Raw genomic sequence first — 18,107 nt, forward strand, 5'->3', positions numbered from 1 at the left:
TTGTGCTCTCCATCTTCCCCAACATCAGGCTCTTTTCCAGGGAGTCTTCTCTTCTCATGAGGTGGCCAAAGTCTTGGAGCCTCAGCTTCAGGATCTGTCCTTCCAGTGAGCACTCAGGGCTGATTTCCTTCAGAATGGAGAGGTTTGATCTTCTTGCAGTCCATGGGACTCTCAAGAGTCTCCTCCAGCACCAGAATCCAAAAGCATGAATTCTTTGGCGATCAGCCTTCTTTATGGTCCAGCTCTCACTTCCATACATCACTACTGGGAAAACCAGAGCTTGAACTATACGGACCTTTGTTGGCAAGGTGATGTCTCTGCTTTTTAAGATGCTGTCTAGGTTTGTCATTGCTTTTCTCCCAAGAAGGTGTCTCGGTCTGCTCGCTGCAGTTATACACTTTCTCCTTTCCGGATCAGCATACTGATCTTAGGATCAGGCCCAGCTCAGGCATTGTAAAAAAAAGGAACAAGACAATTGAGAAATATGCACAGACGCAGCTATAGCCCCTTCTTCATATGCTTTGCTGAGCTACAGAAAAATAGGTGGTGTGGGGTTTTTTTGGGGGGGGGGCTTGCAGTTGAGAATCTTGTGCAGTGAGAAGGTATCCTGACAGACAGAAAAAGGGGTCCCATCAACCAAATGATACTTGGGAGCAGCATGTTAAAGATAACACAAACCTCTTTTATCTGGTACTAACTGTTGCCAGAGCAAATACTTTTATATGCAAAGAGCTCCACATGTCAGCTGCTGGTCAGCAGGAGACGTGGGATGAACAGCAACTACACAAAGTACTCATGGTATGCTCTGGTACAAATCATGCAAAAATTTGCTGGGGCATACATTTCCCCGAGAGAGTTCCTCGTGTCAGGCAAGAACTCAGATCTTTGTCTCATTAAGAGGCCAAAACATCTCCCCTCCCTGAACTGTTGCAGCCTTTCTGGAAAGCTGGGCACAGAATTATAAATTTTTGATGACACCATTAGCAGAGGTCCATCTTTGGTTCTCCGTTAGCAAATCTGCAGCCAAATCCAACTCGGGAGACAAAACTTGAGAAAGCCTGCATCGTCCAAGCAATGCCTCTTAGCCCAACTGTCCTGCAGGCAAGAACAGCACCTCTCGCCCCAAAAGCACACTAATGTGTGCAGCACACATATGCCCAGCCTTTACATCACTGTAACATTTGAGAAATACCTCAATACAAGATCGTACCTCTGTACTCCATGCAAATGAATGTGGGTAGTCTATCACTCCCTGTTTCTGTATGGAGTCATTAAATGCAGATCACAACCACTCATAAACATGCCATGAAGCTCCACCCTGCGAGTGACCATGACAGAATATTAAGCCCTATAAAGCCATATTCATGACACGCCAGTATTTGCCCTGTATTTCCCATTTAAGCCCACAGGCGCCCAGCCCACCCACCCCTGCCCCGCTACCCCCACCATTTCTCCTGCAGGGACCCCTCCTCCCTCTTTGCAGATCCAGCCCTCCCCCTGCAAGATTAAAGATACCAGCAGGCCAGTCCTCCCTGCATCATCAGATGATGTCATCTCCAACAGCTGGCCAATAGGGGAGCCCCCAGCTGGGAGCATCTTTGCTGCAAGACAGGAGGGCTGGGGAGGGAGCAAAAGCAGCTGCTGGGGGAAACTGGGGGGGCAGGGAGGGTCGGGTGGGGAGCTCCTTTGTTTCTCTTCCCTTTGAGGCGGCAATCCCGCTGCTCCGTAAATCCCACCTGGACTCTCCTCCTCGGGCGGCTGGCTTTGACATTGCAGGTCCTAACATATCCACCTGCGGCAGGAGCTCATTCATCGCTCTCCAGCAGCGGATACTTCAGAAAAGGACTGGTCTCCCTCCGATTCTTTAAAAGGAGACACTTTGCCTCTGCAGAGCAACTGGACTGCACCTGCTTCAGCTAGGAAACCACAGAAGCCAAGGCCGCAGGGAAGGTACATTTTCTCTCATCAACCTTCGTATCAGCATCATATTACCTTTATTCCAGGGCAGGGAGATAAATGAGGGTGGGGGTGGGGAGGGGAGAGAACAAGGAGGGAACGGAAACCCCTCTTTCTCAAGCAGGGTGGGTTTCCAGGAAGGAGCATGCAGAAGAAACTGGGAGACATTTTACTGCATAGCTACCAGCTTGCGAAGTGCAAGGCAGCCAAAGCCTTCCAGCGGGCAGATTAAGGGAATGGAGTGTGTTTCTGTGGATGTGAATGGATATGCCAGCAACGTTGCTGGCCTTCTTTCAAAAGACATCATTTTAAATTAGATTTTAAATTAGATTTGGGGCTCATTTTATTGTGAGGGGCAGGGAGGTAGAGTCAGAAATAAATCTTTTTGCAGATCCTTATCTAGCGGTGCCGAGTACGAATTGCAAACATCCGCTGAAACACTCCCCCAAGTTAACCAGGGGTGGGGGTGAGTCTTCCCAGTTTTTTACAAATCTGAACATCTCTGTCAGATTTATGTCCCCCCCCCCAACTGAAATATCCCCGGCCTGACCAAAAATCTGCTGCACATGTTTCTATCCTACCTCCCCCCCCCCCAAGGTTTTGCCCTTAAAAGATCGTGGATCTCAGCGAACTGTCAACTTGCCAGGATTTCTTTTCTTAGCTAAGGCAGAAGAATTAAGGCATCACCACCAATCCTACATTGTATTTCAGTAAACACTGGCTGTTTGCATGGATGTAAAACAAGGAGTAACGCAGGCTAAACACGGAAGAGCAGTCGGTGTCTTAACAGTGAAAACGACACAGCCCAGTAACAACTTTGTGCATATCTGAATCAAACTGGTCTGGTAGTTTTTGCTCTTCCTAGGGAGGTTCCCTGGGGACTGTAGTTCTGTGACAGGGGGTGGGACGGCTGGGGAACTCTGCCTGTTATTGCAGCGGACTACCATTCCCATAATCCTCTGAGGGAAGCCATGACAGTTAACACTGTTATAAAACTATTATGGTTTGTTGTTGTACAGAGAGGCCCTTGGAGAGTGGCCATGTATTGTGGGGAGGACGTTTCGTAGGCATGAGCCAGCGTCACCCGTCCCACGCACAATGGGAATTGAAACAAGGCCTAATTTGAGCCAGGGCTGAACCTGGAAGAAGCGAAGGAGCTTCTGTGCAGATTGCCTTTCCCTCGCCTGCACATCTGGAAGGCCCTGCACATCTGGAAGGAATTAAGAGGATGGGCTCATGATGCTAGTTGAGGAGTGGAACTGAGAAAGCCAAAGGCAGGTGGAATCAGAGCCAGGTAAAACCACAGGGCAGGGCACATTAACCAGGGGTCAGCAAACTTTTTCAAGGGCCGGTCCACTGTCCCTCAGACCTTGTGGGGGGCCGGACTATGGGGGGGGGGGAATGAACGAATTCCTATGTCCCACAAATAACCCAGAGATGCATTTTCAATAAAAGCACACATTCTACTCATGTAAAAACACACTGATTCCCGGACTGTCCGGGGGCCGGATTGAGAAGGCAATTGGGCCGCATCCGGCCCCTGGGCCTTAGTTTACCTGCCCATGACATTAACCAAGGGTAGAAGCAGGCATAATGTGGCACAGCCAACACGCACCAAATGCCAGAACATCAAATATATTGATGGTTTGACACCCAGCCAAAAAAACAGGAAAACAATGTGCTCTGAATGGGAAACACTACCTGGTACCTGTGACAAACATAATCAGAACAGAGAACTGAATTAGAAAAACACTAAAAAGGGAAAACACTTGACAATTTCGTCTGAGGCGCCTTGCACACACAAACCCCAGCTTCCTTCTCCAAACTCCAAAACAAACAAAAAATGAAGACGTGCAGGTTCAAAAATTCTTTGCACAACGAATCTTCTTGTTTATCATACAGCAGACACAAGTTGGGGAACTGCAACCTTCCACACCTGCTTTCTGAGTGCTCAAAACAGCGGGACACACCTGGTTTTCTGCATGCCTGCCTGCCTGCCGACATGTCAACTATCAGTCCTGAATAGTGAGTATCTCGTGACTAAGGGAGAAGCCTTGTTGGTAAGAGGCTGTCTGTGAACAAGGGAGGTGATGTTGGGTGAAAGGACATTCTGAAATCATTCCAAATTGAGCCCTGGGTTTTGGATGCTCAGCCAGGGAGGGAACGAAACCACCAATCCGAGGCATCACAGACACTGTGGATTAATTACTTCCTATTCACAATTAAAGCTTGCTCCTCTTCTCTTAAGAAGAAGGGGGGGAAACCATGTATGTGGCTCCCTTCAACCCAGACCAATTTACAGTTGCTCACCAAAACGCCTTTCTCTTTTCTACCTTGTCAACAGTGACTACTTGTTTAAGCTGCTACTGATTGGCGATTCTGGAGTTGGGAAGTCATGCCTTCTACTCCGTTTTGCGGTAAGGCTCTTTGGAAGGGGTGTTCCGGCACCTCGGCTAGCTTTTGCTGAAGTCTAATAATAATAATAATAATTTTTATTTATACCCCGCCCTCCCCGGCCAAAACCAGGCTCAGAGCAGCTAACATCAAATGTATAACACATTAACATAAAATAATAATAATTATTATTATTTTATAAAAGGGACAAGGCAAGCATTTTCAACGTCAGGTCTTGCCCCAAGATATAAAGAGGAAGATGCCTCTGAGCATGCGCAAAGCATCTTAGAAATAAAGCTCCTATATTTGGCCAGTCAGACTATTGGGTCCTGTACTGTCTACTCGGGGCCTCAGCCAAGGGTCTTTCGTATCACCTGCTCCCAGGTGCTAGGCCTTATCCTAGCCTGAGTCCAGCGCCCAACCATCAGACACCCACCTAGTCAATGCAAACCACAGAAGTCACAAGCTGTGCCACAGAACAAACTTACAAACAGCTCCAGACCCAGGGAAAGGAACACAAAAATGAAACAGCAAGCTAGTTTTGATGAGGGGGGGTCTGCAACCCAGGCTGCCGCCTGTTCTTCGACAGCATGCTTGGCTTAACAGAAATAGGTTCCAGGTGAGCCTTTTCTAAGGGTGTTTTCCCCACGTCAGAAAAAGTTTTCCTGGGTCACTTCCAGGAAGAAGCCTTATACTGTGTTCACAGGTCATAAAGATCTCATTTTTCCTTGTACATTAGCACCCCCATTTTAGATAGCCAGTGCTATTTTTGTCCACATTAATGAGTGGAGCTTAACAAGAATGGAGGTGAGCTGTGATTTGTTTTTTTTTTAAAGAAATCTCTTCCCACCCTGAAATTCCAGACATGGATGGAGGGAAGTATTGGGCTGTGGGGGAGGGACGTGAAGGGATTAATTGAAATTGCTTAAATAGGGAAAAAAGGGGGAGACACAAAATACTGTGCACACAGAACACTGGTAGAGCAATCATTTGGGGATAAAGCATTTCATAATCCAATACCCAATACAGATTTATCTGCAGTCTCTTTGAGACATCAGCCATCTGCATGCATCGAGACAGAAAAACAATAAAGACTTACTTTTTCCAAGATAAAAAATAATTTAAAAAATAAATTCCAGACTTTGAATTCCCCAGATTTTTCAGTTTAGCATTAGGATCGCCATGAAGGTAGCCAAGGATACTGAACTGGCAATCAAGAGATATGGTGGTTCAAGTGCTGGACTAAGACCTGGAAAGTTAGGGTTCAAATCCCCACTCTGCCCTAAAACTCACTGGGTGACCTTGGGCCAGTCACTGCCTCTGAGCCTAACCTGCCTCACAGGGCTGTTGCAGGGATTAAATGAGGAGGGGGGAAACGTTTGCCACCTTAAGCTCCATGGAGGAAAAGGTGGGATACAAATGCAGTTGATAATAGTGGGGTGGGTGCCAGGGTAAGAAGCTGCCTTGCAGAGAGACAGACCACTGGCCCATCGATCTTCGCCCTCCCCAAGATTTGAGGCAGAGGTCTTTCTCAACTCTACCTGGAAAGAAGATGCTCTGCCTCTTCAGTATCTTACGATTTCTTAACTTACAAATGATACCATACGATACGACGTCTTTATTGTCATTGTCCCATACAGAACAATGAAATTGAAAAATCTACATAAGACATTCAAAACTCCCTAAAAACTCTGAAACCCCATTTTAAAATACAATATACTCCTATAGAGACTCCTTTAACTGCATTTAAAACCAAAATCGCATTCGGATAGAAACTGTTTCTCCTTCTCTTCAAGACTAGGACTAGCCGCCTGAGAAACAGTTTCTACCCAAATGCGATTTTAAACGCAGTGTAAGGAGTCTCTGTGGGAGTATATTGTATTTTAAAAATGGGGTATCAGAGTTTTTAGGTGGCTAACCAGGTTGGGATAGCTGGGATAGCAGGCTTGTTGGTTTTTGAATGTCTTATGTAGATTTTTCAATTCTGTTGTTCTGTATGGGACAATGACAATAAAGATGATCTTTATAACCCTGTACCTTCTTCCAGAAGGCAGAAGCTGAAAGTGATCATTTCCAGGGTGCGCACTATCCTGCGCTATCTCTGCCGCTTTCTTATGGCACCTGGAAGCGTAGATTTGATCCAAGGTGGGAAGAGTGCACCCAATTATTCTCTCTGCAGTCCTTACAACTCTGGACAGCATTGTTTTTCCCCTGACCGTGCAGCTCCCAAACCACACACAGAGACCATAAGTTAATACACTCCCAACAGTACAATGGTGAAATGCCATCAGCAGGTCCTTTGAGAGATTATTTTTCTGGAGGATTCTCAGAAAATATAACCTCTGCTGTGCTCTCTTCACCAGGTCTTTGCTGTTTTCTCCCCAGGTTAGGTCATCTCTCAACTCCATTCCCAGAAATCGAAACACTGAGACCTGTTCCACACACTTCCCCTCAATAATAAGTGGCTGAATATTCAATTTACAGTTCCTAAAGTCCACAATAATCTCTATTGCTCCCACTCAGACACAGCAAATTATCTCAGCAGAATACCACTACTCACATGCACACTTTCTTTTCTTCTTCTCTAGGATGACACCTACACAGATAGTTACATCAGTACCATCGGCGTGGACTTCAAAATCCGGACAATAGAGTTGGAGGGGAGGACCATTAAGCTGCAGATTGTAAGTATATCCTCAGGGCTGTGGAAACAGGAGGCTGGAAACTGAGCCAACTGGATTCTCTCCCTCTGGTGCAAGTTGCAATGGCTGCATCCTCCACATGCAGCTGCTGGGTGACCTTGGGCCAGTCACACTTCTCTGAAGTCTCTCAGCCCCACTCACCTCACAGAGTGTTTGTTGGGGGGGAGGAAGGGAAAGGAGAATGTGAGCCGCTTTGAGACTCCTTAAAGGGAGTGAAAGGCGGGATATCAAATCCAAACTCTTCTTCTTCTTAAGAGCTCCTGTACCTTAAACAGCTGCACAGAATCTAGAATCCCAGCAGGTGCAGCTTTTTCTTCTCCACCTTGACAAATTGTTCCACTCAGTCACTTGTAATTAAGGACCCCTTAAAAACACCTTGAACGTTCGGTGAAATGATAACCTTCCAGTGGAAGTTTTGACATTCTTTAACAGCAGCCTTAGGAGCTGCTTCAAATTCTAGATTTGCTGACAGGTCCAAGGGATGAATCCAAGGAGAACAGAGTGCTGAAATATACAGTATGTGTATTTATGTAAATGTTGTGGAAACTGAATATACATGCATTAAAACAGACCTATGATAACTTCTCCTAGTATCTAGTTACAGGTAGGTTGGTCTGCCGTAGTCGAAACAAAATAAAAAATAAAAAAATTCCTTCCAGTAGCACCTTAGAGACCAAATACAGTATTTTTCGCCCTAAAGGACACAGCGTCCCATAAGGCGCACCTAGTTTTTGGGGGGGGAAATAAAGGGGGGGAATTATTTTTCCCCCAGGCACGGGGCTGGGGCGGGGGAAGCCTGAGCTTCCCCCGACCCAAGCCCCCAGAACAGGCAACTCTCCGCAAGCCGTAGATGCCTGGCGCCAGGCTCCCACGCCTTGCGGAGAGCTGCGCGAAGCCTGGAGAGCGAGAGGGGTCAGTGCGCACCGACCCCTCTCGCTCTCCAAGCTTCAGCGAAAGCCTGCAATCGCCCCATAGGATGCACACACATTTCCCCTTCATTTTTGGAGGGGGGAAAGTGCGTCCTATAGGGCAAAAAATACGGTAAGTTTGTTATCTGAAGAAGTGTGCATGCACATGAAAGCTCATACCAATAACAAACTTAGTTGGCCTCTAAGGTGATTCAGACCTATATGAACAGAATCAAAATTTCTGTTAAGTTCCATTTTGGTTTCACTCATTTTCTCATACTCTTATTGCATTCTCTTGTTGAAAACCGAATCACATTTCTAACACTGTCCACTAGAAAGCAGCACTGACCAGAACAAACACATCTCTTTGCCCCACAGTGGGATACTGCAGGGCAGGAGCGCTTCCGAACAATCACGTCCAGCTATTATCGAGGAGCGCATGGCATCATCATTGTATACGATGTGACAGACCAGGTACGTTGGACAGAGAACAGCTTTTCATTCAAGAAAAGTAGAGGAGAGACACTAGACCTTAGGTAGGACGTTCCCCTCAGGGCAACTGTGACCATCACAGCACAGAATCATAGAATTGCAGAGTTGGAAGGGACCCAAAACTCAGCTAGCTCAGTCCCTTGCAATGCAGGGTATCTTATCCCTTGCAGGGATTGTCAGTACGCCTTTCAACCAATGTCAGCAACTGGGCTCAATAACTGGTTCTGCCCCGACTGGGCTAGGTGACTGGAGCACTTTCAGAGACCTTCCAATCCTGGAAAACAGGTCCCAGTGCACTGGACTCACAACTGTGCATTGTGAGCACCAGATATACTATGAAGAGTATAAAGAACACGGAGGCTAGCTGTGAAGCATAACTCCTTTTATTTCTAATAGCTACTACAAACTAAAGAACTACTGGCTTGCATGAGTGTTACAGCTCCCACTCAGCCATCTAGTCACTACATAGATAAGACTCTCTCCACACAGAGTCAGGCAGGCAGTCAGGAGCGGAAGAGGAGAAGAGCGGTTTCCACCCCCTCCTTTCTCAAAACATCAGTTCAGGAGATTCTGGCAATGGGAGGGGGTGAAAATATCAGCAGGGATATCCCTGCAAGGGATAAGATACATGGCAGCAAGAAAAGCTGCTGCCCCGGCCGCTACCTTGGGCCACCAGTAACGGAGGCCAAAGGGCAGACTCCAACAAAAATTCACTACCACAAGATGCAGCAATGTCCACTCCACTATCTTAGATAGGTTTAAAAGCAGACATGAAAGATTCCCCTTTAAAAGACAGAAGGAGAGCTTTATGAAACATTCCATAAATCTCCACGTTATGGCTCCTCTGTTCAGAGGCAAAATGACACTAAGCATCATTTGCTTGAAATCAACAGCGGAGGACAGTTATTGCCCAGTTTGTGGGCTTCCAAAGGTGTTATGTACTGAGTTGAATAGGATCCAAACTGCAACAATCTGATTGGTCCTAGAACAATAGGATCCAAAATGCAGCAGTCTGATTGGTCCTAGAACAATGCAGCAGTATGATTGGTTGGCAGGAACCACCCAATCGTGCTCCAGATAGAAGTGAATCCACAACCTGATTGGCCTACAGGCAAATTCTGGAATTAGCCAACCACGTGCAGCCCATTGTGTAAATAATGTACTGTATATAAAGTAGATACTTTGAGAGGACTTTCATTCTTCCTCCTCACCACTATGAGCTGAATAAAGAGCATGAAATCCACTCTGAGTATATTTCAAAAGGGCATCTGATTGGCCACTGTAAGGGAACAGGATGCTGGACTGATTAATTTTGGTCCAAACCAGCAGGGCTCTTCTTACTGCCTCCAGAAAGTTCTCTTGCCAAGCCCCATGTAATGAATGAAGGTAGCACTGCAAATGCATCCATATAATTTAATAGCACACATTTTTAACTAACCTTCCTGCTCCATCTATCTGATTCTTGCTCACCATAGGTGACTAGGCAAGCAGGTATTTAGAAGCTTGGTTGGTAAGAAGAAGCCAGGGACAGACAAATGAACAATATGGTTAGGGAAGAAGAGGGGTTTCAGCAAACATGAGGCCAGAGTAGCTCACTGCTGCTGCTACCCACATACTTAAACGAACCACTTCTCTGAACTTTGTTCCTGCCCCTTTCCAGGATTCCTTCAACAACATGCATCTCTGGCTGGAGGAAATCAACCGCTATGCCAGTGAGAACGTCAACAAATTGATTGTGGGAAACAAGAGTGACCTCACCAGCAAGAAAGCAGTGGATTACACTACAGCCAAGGTGCATAAATAGGGGAAAGGGAAGGGCATGCATCAAACCAGCTTTTACCCTTAAATTGCTGAGAAAGCAATTTCACCTTCAGTGAAACTAGCTGCATTCGCACTCTTTCATTTTCATTCATTCTCTTTGTCGTCTCCCCGACTCCTGAAGGAGCTTTTAGACTGTAAATTTCGTGATACAAGAACCTAAGCTATAAACATATTGCTTCTGTTATTTCATAAACTGCAGTGGCGCTAGATAAAAAAGCCAGCTTCTACCTTATGAAAAGCTGGGCAAGAGAGTCACCTACTGATAGTCTCCTCTTGTTCTCTTTCGGATCACCCCATACTCTTACTATTTCTACTAATTAATTTTATTATTTGTACCCGCCCCATTTGATTGCGCTGATAGTTGTCAGGGCCGCAACATTTGTTTAACAAGTTTATTTAGATATTTTAAAAATGTACAAACAAAGCATTCTGTAAAAACAGATTCCAGGGTGCTACAGAGAGAAATCTAAAATTACAGAAATGCATTATACAGAATAACATTTATTTGTTATGGAAAACAACAAAGCGTCTCTTGTGACATGTTAAGAGATTCTTGGTTGTTTTTGCTGCAAAAGGCTTAGCACGGCTACCTGTCTGCAGATCATCGCTGAGTCTTCATTGTTGTTTTGTCTCGACCTCCCTGCACGCAGGAATACGCAGACTCCCTTGGGGTGCCCTTCCTAGAGACCAGTGCGAAAAACGCCACCAACGTCGAACAGGCCTTCCTCACCATGGCGGCGGAGATCAAGAACCGGGTGAGCAGCGGCCCCACCCAGAACGACAGCCATAAGTCCAACCTCCACATCCAGAGCGGCCCCCTGAGGCAAGAAGGGCCTGGCCAGGGAGAAGATGGCGGAGGAGGCTGTTGCTAAGAGAGCAGCCGCCCAACGAGCGAAGGAGTGGGAGGTTCAAGGAATGCACAAGGGGGAGGGAGCAGCGGTGAGCCTTGGGCCTGCAGAATGGCCAACGATGACGACAGGACCCCCTTTTTCTTCACAGCATCCCAACGTATCTTTATGGACTTGGAATGCACAACGGAACTTCTCCTGGCAAAACTGCCTTGGCCAATCTGTGTTTGCTTCATCCCGTTTCCCTGACTTTGGAGCTGTCCTATCTTTTCCTGTTTAGCAACCACCTCCTGACCTGCTGTACCAACACACACACACACACACACAGCCCAGCTTCTTTCTCTTAGCAAATCTCCTCCCAGCCCAATGGAACATGAGACCTACCCATTGTCTTGAAAGAGGGAATTGAGGGTAGCAAGGGGGCGGAGAGACCCTTATACCAGATTCATTCGCCTAGAATTACCATCATTAGCTGGTTCCGCTTCCACACACACCAAAATGGGTTTCGGAGCATGCATCAAGATCCCTTGGCACGGTCTAACAGCCACCACCTCCCCCTCAAGCCTTTGCTATTTTTTAAAAAAATCAGTACTGTATTGCTGAAGGCTGTTCAACTGTCAGAAAGGGTAGATTTCCACTCTTCTCTCGGCCAGCCCTTCCCGCTACCATCTCCCCAAACTTCTGCCTGCTAATCCTGAGAGCATAACTGCATTACAAACTTACATTAGTCCATGGATCCCGGGGGTCGTGGTTTGGCAAGGGTCAAGAGAAGTTTCAATTCCATAGAGTTCCCCACCAAAGAACTACAGATCCCAGAATTAAGGGAAGAAACTGGAATAACTCTTTAACCTAATGTAAGCATGTGACGCAGCCATAAACACAGTACATCCACACCCGACGTTTCATGGATGAAAATACGGACACCGTGGCGCATGCGTAACATGCCTGTTCCGCCACTACAGATCACGGTCTTGGCTCTCCCCAAACGCCGCAATACACAGACATTGTTGAAGGTTCCCTTCCCCCAGTGCACCTTAAGGCTCATTCATTTATGTTCATGTAACTTAGATATCGGTGGGAAGGGCTGAAATTTGAGGAAATCCTAGTCTGCGCACATGTGCTAACGAGTTTAGAGAAGGGGAAAGGCCACTCCCCAAAGCCCAAGCAGGGATGATGTTTCACTGTGGGCAACTACTAGGAAACAGGGACAGGCAACCCACCTGCCAGCGTATGGTGCGTGATTTCCAACCTCATGGCGACGCAACTGTAACCCCATGCTTGCAACAGGTCAGAAGTCCAGGGTAACAGGATTTAACATTTCCACTTGCCTTTTGGAGGGCTTGCAGGCCTTATGGTGCTCCTAACACCGACAGCATCAAGAAATGGTAGCAATCAACTCTTGTTGGCAGAGCACAATGTCTAACTCCTTTTTCTCATCCGTTTTGGTTGTTTTTTTTTAACCTTTCACCCTCAAGGGTTGCAATGCTAATTTGCCCTTTGTTTAAATAAGTAGGTTGGCAAGTTTTCTATTCATCCAACATACATGCGTAGTATGTATGTTGGTACCCTACTGATTTATCTGTCACTCTGGAAAATACTGAAAAACTGTAAGGTGTTAAGAGGGAGCAAGCCTCCAGTCCTCATGGGTGTGAAATATACAATGCTTCTCTGTGGAAAGCTCCAAAAGGCAGAGGCCCCAGGGCTTAGGGGAAGGGAGCTGTGGTCCTATCTGGTTCCCTGTCTCCCTTCTCCACATGCCTATTTACCATGCAGTCCTGATTTCAATACCCCTGCACTAATTTTGAGGCCATATTCCTCACCGCCACAGATGAACATCAACAGGAGGCGAGGGCTTTCCCACTGTCAATGGGAACTCTTGAAATCAAACTGCCCAGCATATGAAACATCTGGTGGGACTGAGAAGTGGACCCTGAAGAACATCTGTTCCCATGAGCTCACTTTGCTGCTGTCGCCATATTTGGGGGGAGCACAGCCAGGAGTCACATGATACCATAAGCTCCTTCTTTTTAAGGGCAAAAGCATTTCCCTATAAATGTTTGTATGTGTGTCTGGTTTTTTTGCCTTTTTTTTTTAACCGTGAACTGCTTAGAGAACGAATACAGTTGAAAATATTTTGAAGTAAACTTCGCTTCTCTCCTTGCCCTGGGTCTCTCGCCCAAAACGAAATTTCTCTTTTAACAGATTGGATTTGTCAGCCGGACTAAATGCAGAACCAAGCAAAGGCTCACAACGTTTATAACTCTGGCAGTTTATTCGAACGGCAGAATTCAGCATGAACTCCTCCAGAATTTGGTTGGGGGCAGGGGTATAAAACGAGGGCAAGTGTTTTGTGTGTTTCTGGACTGCGTCACAACATCTTATGAAAACTGAAAGCGTTGCTGGATGTAATTTGTCTGATTAAAAGCTTGACAGGGTGCAGATTAAAACAGAAAACAACTCACTGATTAAGTGGAGTGATCCATCTGTACTCTCTTGGGACGCTGGGAAACAGAGGGCCTGATTTCTGGCCGCAGCCTCTGAGCTTAGCCCCAGTGGAGGTCACAGGTCTGCCAGCATAACAGATGAAGGACAAAAGTGCAGGGTTTCAGAGCTGCTGTATTTGATGTTTTGAACTGTACACTGCCCTGGGAGTCTTGCGCTGAAAGGCAGCCTAGAAACAGATCAATGCTGGCAAGGTCCTTTGCCAAAGCCACTGAGCGATAGCAGTGCAGGGGGAGGGGAATTCTCTACACAGCCCCTTTTTCGGTGCTTCTTCTTCTTAATTTATGAATTATAAACTCAAGAGCCTCAAGGTGATTTGTAAACATACCATTTTGACATTAAGCAGTATATAAATAAATGAACAAGTTGAAAGAGCTTCCACTGTTTCCAGTAAGTACAAAGAGCAGGTGTGGGTGCCTGTCAAACCTCAATGGGGATGCTGTTATGGCTGCCATTGTGACTCATGGCCATTGATAAATAAATGTGAGCAAGGGAAGAGAGAGGTCAAGGGCATCTGAAAGCTCACCAGGCAATAGACCAAGATGTTTCAGGTATATACCTTTTCTTAAAAACAATTCCCAGTCTTTTAAATACTCTTTAATATATGATGGGATTTTAACTCATGCCTAGATTTCTTTTGACGTAGCCTTTTATCTGCTACACTGCTTTATAATTTGCATTTTAAACCTTGCAATTTGAGAATATAAGAAGCAGCCACTTCCTTTTGTTCCTTTTGACTGTTTTGCACAAGACACAGACTTCCTCTGTTATCAAGGCCACATGCTCATCTGCCACATAACACAGCAAATGAGCAAAGAACCAGGAAGACAAGAGCTGCTCTGAAGTTGGGTCAGAACAAAGGCCCATCTAATCCAGCATTCTGCTCTCCCATTGGCCAGCCAGGTGCCCCAATGGAAAGCCCATAAGCAGGACACTGGTTCTGCCAAAAGCTCACTGCATACCCTTAGGCAAGTCACTTACCTCCCCAGCCCATTATATCCATCCTCAAATACTTTCAATTATTGGAATACTTCTATGCCGCCTTTTGGTCAAGAAGACCAGGCAAGTTATCTAACAATATAGTGGCACCTCTGGGTGCGAACGGGAGCCGTTCCGGATCCCCGTTCGCATCCAGAGCAGAACGCAACCTGCGCATCTGCACATGCGCGGGTCGCGATTCGCCGCCTCTGCGCATGCGCGTGACATCATTTTGAGCGTTTGCACATGTGTGAGTGGTGAAACCCGGAAGTAACGCATTCTGTTACTTCCGGGTCCCCACAGAGCGCAACCTGAAAATGCTGGACCTGAAGCAACTTAGACCCGAGGTATGACTGTACAAAGAAGGGGAAAAGAAAACACACACCAACTCCCAAACAGAACAAAACATCATAGAATCATAGAGTTGGAAGAGACCCCAAGGGCCATCGAGTCCAACCCCCTGCCAAGCAGGAAACACCATCAGAGCACTCCTGACATATGGTTGTCAAGCCTCTGCTTAAAGACCTCCAAAGAAGGAGACTCCACCACACTCCTTGGCAGCAAATTCCACTCTCGAACAGCTCTTACTGTCAGGAAGTTCTTCCTAATGTTTAGGTGGAATCTTCTTTCTTGTAGTTTGGATCCATTGCTCCGTGTCCTCTTCTCTGGAGCAGCAGAAAACAACCTTTCTCCCTCCTCTATGTGACATCCTTTTATATATTTGAACATGGCTATCATAGCACCCCTTAACCTCCTCTTCTCCAGGCTAAACATGCCCAGCTCCCTTAGCCGTTCCTCATAAGGCATCGTTTCCAGGCCTTTGACCATTTTGGTTGCCCTCCTCTGGACACGTTCCACATCAAGCTCCCACACACATACACACACACACACTGTATTCAGCATTTCAACTACCCAAGCTCAAAGTCTTGGGTAAAGAGCATTCCCTTCACCACCCACTAGAAAACAGGCAGCAAAGAAGCCAGGTGCCCCCCCCCCCGCAGGAAATGCACCAGCCAAAGACGGCAGAGCCGATCCACCCGTCTTGATCCAATTGCACAGGCAGATTCATCTGGGAGGAGGTGGTCCTCAAAACATGGGGATAATAGTAAACTACTTGGCAAGGCTGTTGAAAGGATTGCTACGACATGTGTTGGAAGTATTTCAAAGACTCTAAAGCAAGGGGTGGCCTAACTTAGACCACCAGCAAATGTCCTGTCCCTCCACCCAGACTCCACCAGTAAAAAAGAAAAATGATAATAACGTGGAGTGTGCTGCGATGGACAGAGCCCAAGTTGCCCTAATAAGCAGAGATGGAGCACTAGCCCCACTCCTTAGCTGATCTCCACATAGCGGGGGGGGGGGGGGGTTAGCAGGGGAGTGTGGGGGGGCTGTGCTGTGTCCAAGAGTGTGGACTGGCCACATCCACTGCTGGCATGCAGCTCCCAGAGGACTGGCAAAGGATGGATGTGGACCTCATCCTCAGGCCAAAAAATATTAGCCACCATCTGCTCTAAAGCACCATATAAATGTGCTTGTTGTTACTACTGCTACTCATTTCTCGCTTGTGAGATCATAAACTGCTGAGCTCCTGAAGCTCCAAATCATCATCATCTTATTATTTGTATACCATTTTTTCAGAATCGTGCTCAGACCAGCACATCGGTGTCTGAAATAAGGGCACCAGGACATCTCATTTAGATAAAGGCTTTCAGAGTTTATACAGAAAGCCTGGCAATGCGGTTAACAAGACATGCCAGGTACTATTTTAGAGTAATAAGTAAAATTCACAGCTTTGCCTCATTTTGTACAAGCAGCCACACACAAATTCTAAGGTTTGCAATTCTTTACTTCAGGAGTAATATCTGCAAAATTAGCAGCCAAAACAAGTGCATTTCCAAACAAACACAAAACGGCCAGCTCTCAAACCCCTTGTCATAAAAGACATCCGGTTAAGTACAACCTGAATGTGTGACAATTTCTCATTCACTTCCACCATGAAACAAAACAATAGTGTGAAAATTTGTGGAGAGGAGCTGATAGAAACCAAACTGCGGTTTAAGTGAAAAATTGGCCTAGGGTGCTCAACTGGATCCTGCCATTAACTGTTAAAGTTTCAATTGCAAATAGCAAAATAAATAAATAAAAATCCCCAAAGCTAATCCTTCAAATCCACAGTAATGAAATCTGAAGACGTTTGCTTACATGTTCTCTGAGATTAGCGTGTGCATAAAGATCAAGGAAATGTGCAGTCTTTATAGAGGTACACAAAAGTTTGTCACACAGCCTCCTTCCCACATGGCTGTGCAACTCCTGCGTATTTCACGTTACCCTGACCTTCCTGCGACACATAGACAGAAACTGAATTAAAATGTAACAATAAACTATGGTTTAATAGCCCACTGTATGTTATTCCAGGAATAAACTGCAGAGGGAGGCTGCACACTGCCCGCTCTCTTCCTCCAGCAGAGTTGAGAGATCAGAAGCTTTCACTTCCTTTTTTGATTAACCATTTGATTAATCCTAAACCGAGGTTAATCTTAACTATGGTCTGTGTTGAAACAAGCCTGTTTCATTACCCATCCCAGAGGAGAGGCAGGGGAGTGGGAGAGCTAAGGATTTTCTGTTCCTCATTCCCAAAACAATCACCATAGTTTGTGGCTGTGTTTGGACACAGCCCCAAAGCAGGTACAAAGAAAAAGTAGAACTCTAAGTAAATGTCAAGTCAGAACTTTAAGCCTCAGTTACACACCCGACTTTCCTATTCCATCATAGGAAAGGACCGCTGTGAAAACGGCATCACGGCAAAATGATGTATTTAAACATTTATAGCCCCATCCACCACGAAAGTACAGCAACGTTTAGAGCTCTCCATTTGCTAGGTGAAGATTTACCAGCTTTGCGCACACCCACCCAGCCATCCACCTTAAGCCTGAAATGTCTTCAGTATGCAGGCAGGCAGTAGCTTAGCCGGCAGGGCAGTCTAACTGGGGAAGATGTCCACCAACTGCTTTTGGGGCCACTTGCCAAAGTCTTGAGAGCTCAGCTGGGCATACACCTGGCGCTTGGCTGTCTGATAGACCTCAGCTTTGACCTAGTTGAGGGAAAGAAAGGAGGAGTCTAGAAGGGATGTTCGAGAGAAAGATTGGAGAGCCCACCAACACCCACCTTGAAATTCTCCTTATTTTCTTTATCATCTTTTTTCTCGTTATTAAATTTATATACTGCCCTTCATCCGAAGATCCCTGGGCGATTCATTCACAACATAAAATACAAAATGAGAATACAAAATACTTAATGAAACAAATACAAACCAAAACCCCTCTCCCACAAATACATTTAAAAAGCCATGGAATGTTAATCAGCCGAACGCTTTGTTGAAGAGAATTGTTTCCATCTGGCCCTAAAGATATGTAATGAAGGCACCTGCAGAAAAGGCCCATTTTGTGTTGCCACCCTCTGGACTTCTCATTGAGACACATGAAGAAGTCCCTCAGGTGGCTGGGCTT

At 46.1% G+C, this 18,107-nt stretch overlaps 2 protein-coding genes across 3 annotated transcripts in view; one reads left to right on the top strand and one right to left on the bottom strand.

Annotated features, from left to right (window-relative positions):
- Positions 1 to 1,648: 1,648 nt before the first annotated feature.
- LOC309376165 (ras-related protein ORAB-1-like) lies at positions 1,649 to 13,590 on the top strand. Of its 2 annotated transcripts, none has more exons than XM_081922396.1 (7): positions 1,649 to 1,950; positions 3,862 to 3,981; positions 4,301 to 4,373; positions 6,939 to 7,034; positions 8,339 to 8,434; positions 10,113 to 10,244; positions 10,924 to 13,590. In XM_081922396.1, the coding sequence occupies exons 2-7, from the start codon at positions 3,959 to 3,961 to the stop codon at positions 11,143 to 11,145; spliced, it is 642 nt and encodes a 213-aa protein (XP_081778522.1). In that variant the 5' UTR covers positions 1,649 to 1,950; positions 3,862 to 3,958; the 3' UTR covers positions 11,146 to 13,590. The 2 variants fall into 2 exon arrangements, with proteins under 2 accessions (XP_081778522.1, XP_081778521.1); XM_081922395.1 differs by having other exon boundaries at positions 1,650 to 1,950; positions 3,859 to 3,981.
- Positions 13,591 to 16,566: 2,976 nt separating this feature from the next.
- Positions 16,567 to 18,107, bottom strand: part of ADAD2 (adenosine deaminase domain containing 2) — a 29,041-nt gene continuing 27,500 nt past the window's right edge. The window contains exon 22 of the mRNA XM_081921745.1: positions 16,567 to 17,692. Within this exon, the coding sequence (XP_081777871.1) occupies positions 17,582 to 17,692 (111 nt within the window). The 3' untranslated portion in view covers positions 16,567 to 17,581. The remainder of the gene's footprint in view (positions 17,693 to 18,107) is intronic.

This window comes from Podarcis melisellensis (genome assembly GCF_964234715.1).
Source record: "Podarcis melisellensis genome assembly, chromosome: 8".
In the NCBI taxonomy this organism is placed as follows: Eukaryota; Metazoa; Chordata; class Lepidosauria; order Squamata; family Lacertidae; genus Podarcis; species Podarcis melisellensis.

Coding starts and splice junctions, on each gene's coding strand:
- LOC309376165 (XM_081922396.1), top strand. CDS start 3,959: ATGTCAACTATCAGTCCTGAATA. Junction 8,435..10,112: donor TATACGATGTGACAGACCAG/GTACGTTGGACA, acceptor GCCCCTTTCCAG/GATTCCTTCAACAACATGCA. Junction 10,245..10,923: donor TGGATTACACTACAGCCAAG/GTGCATAAATAG, acceptor CCCTGCACGCAG/GAATACGCAGACTCCCTTGG.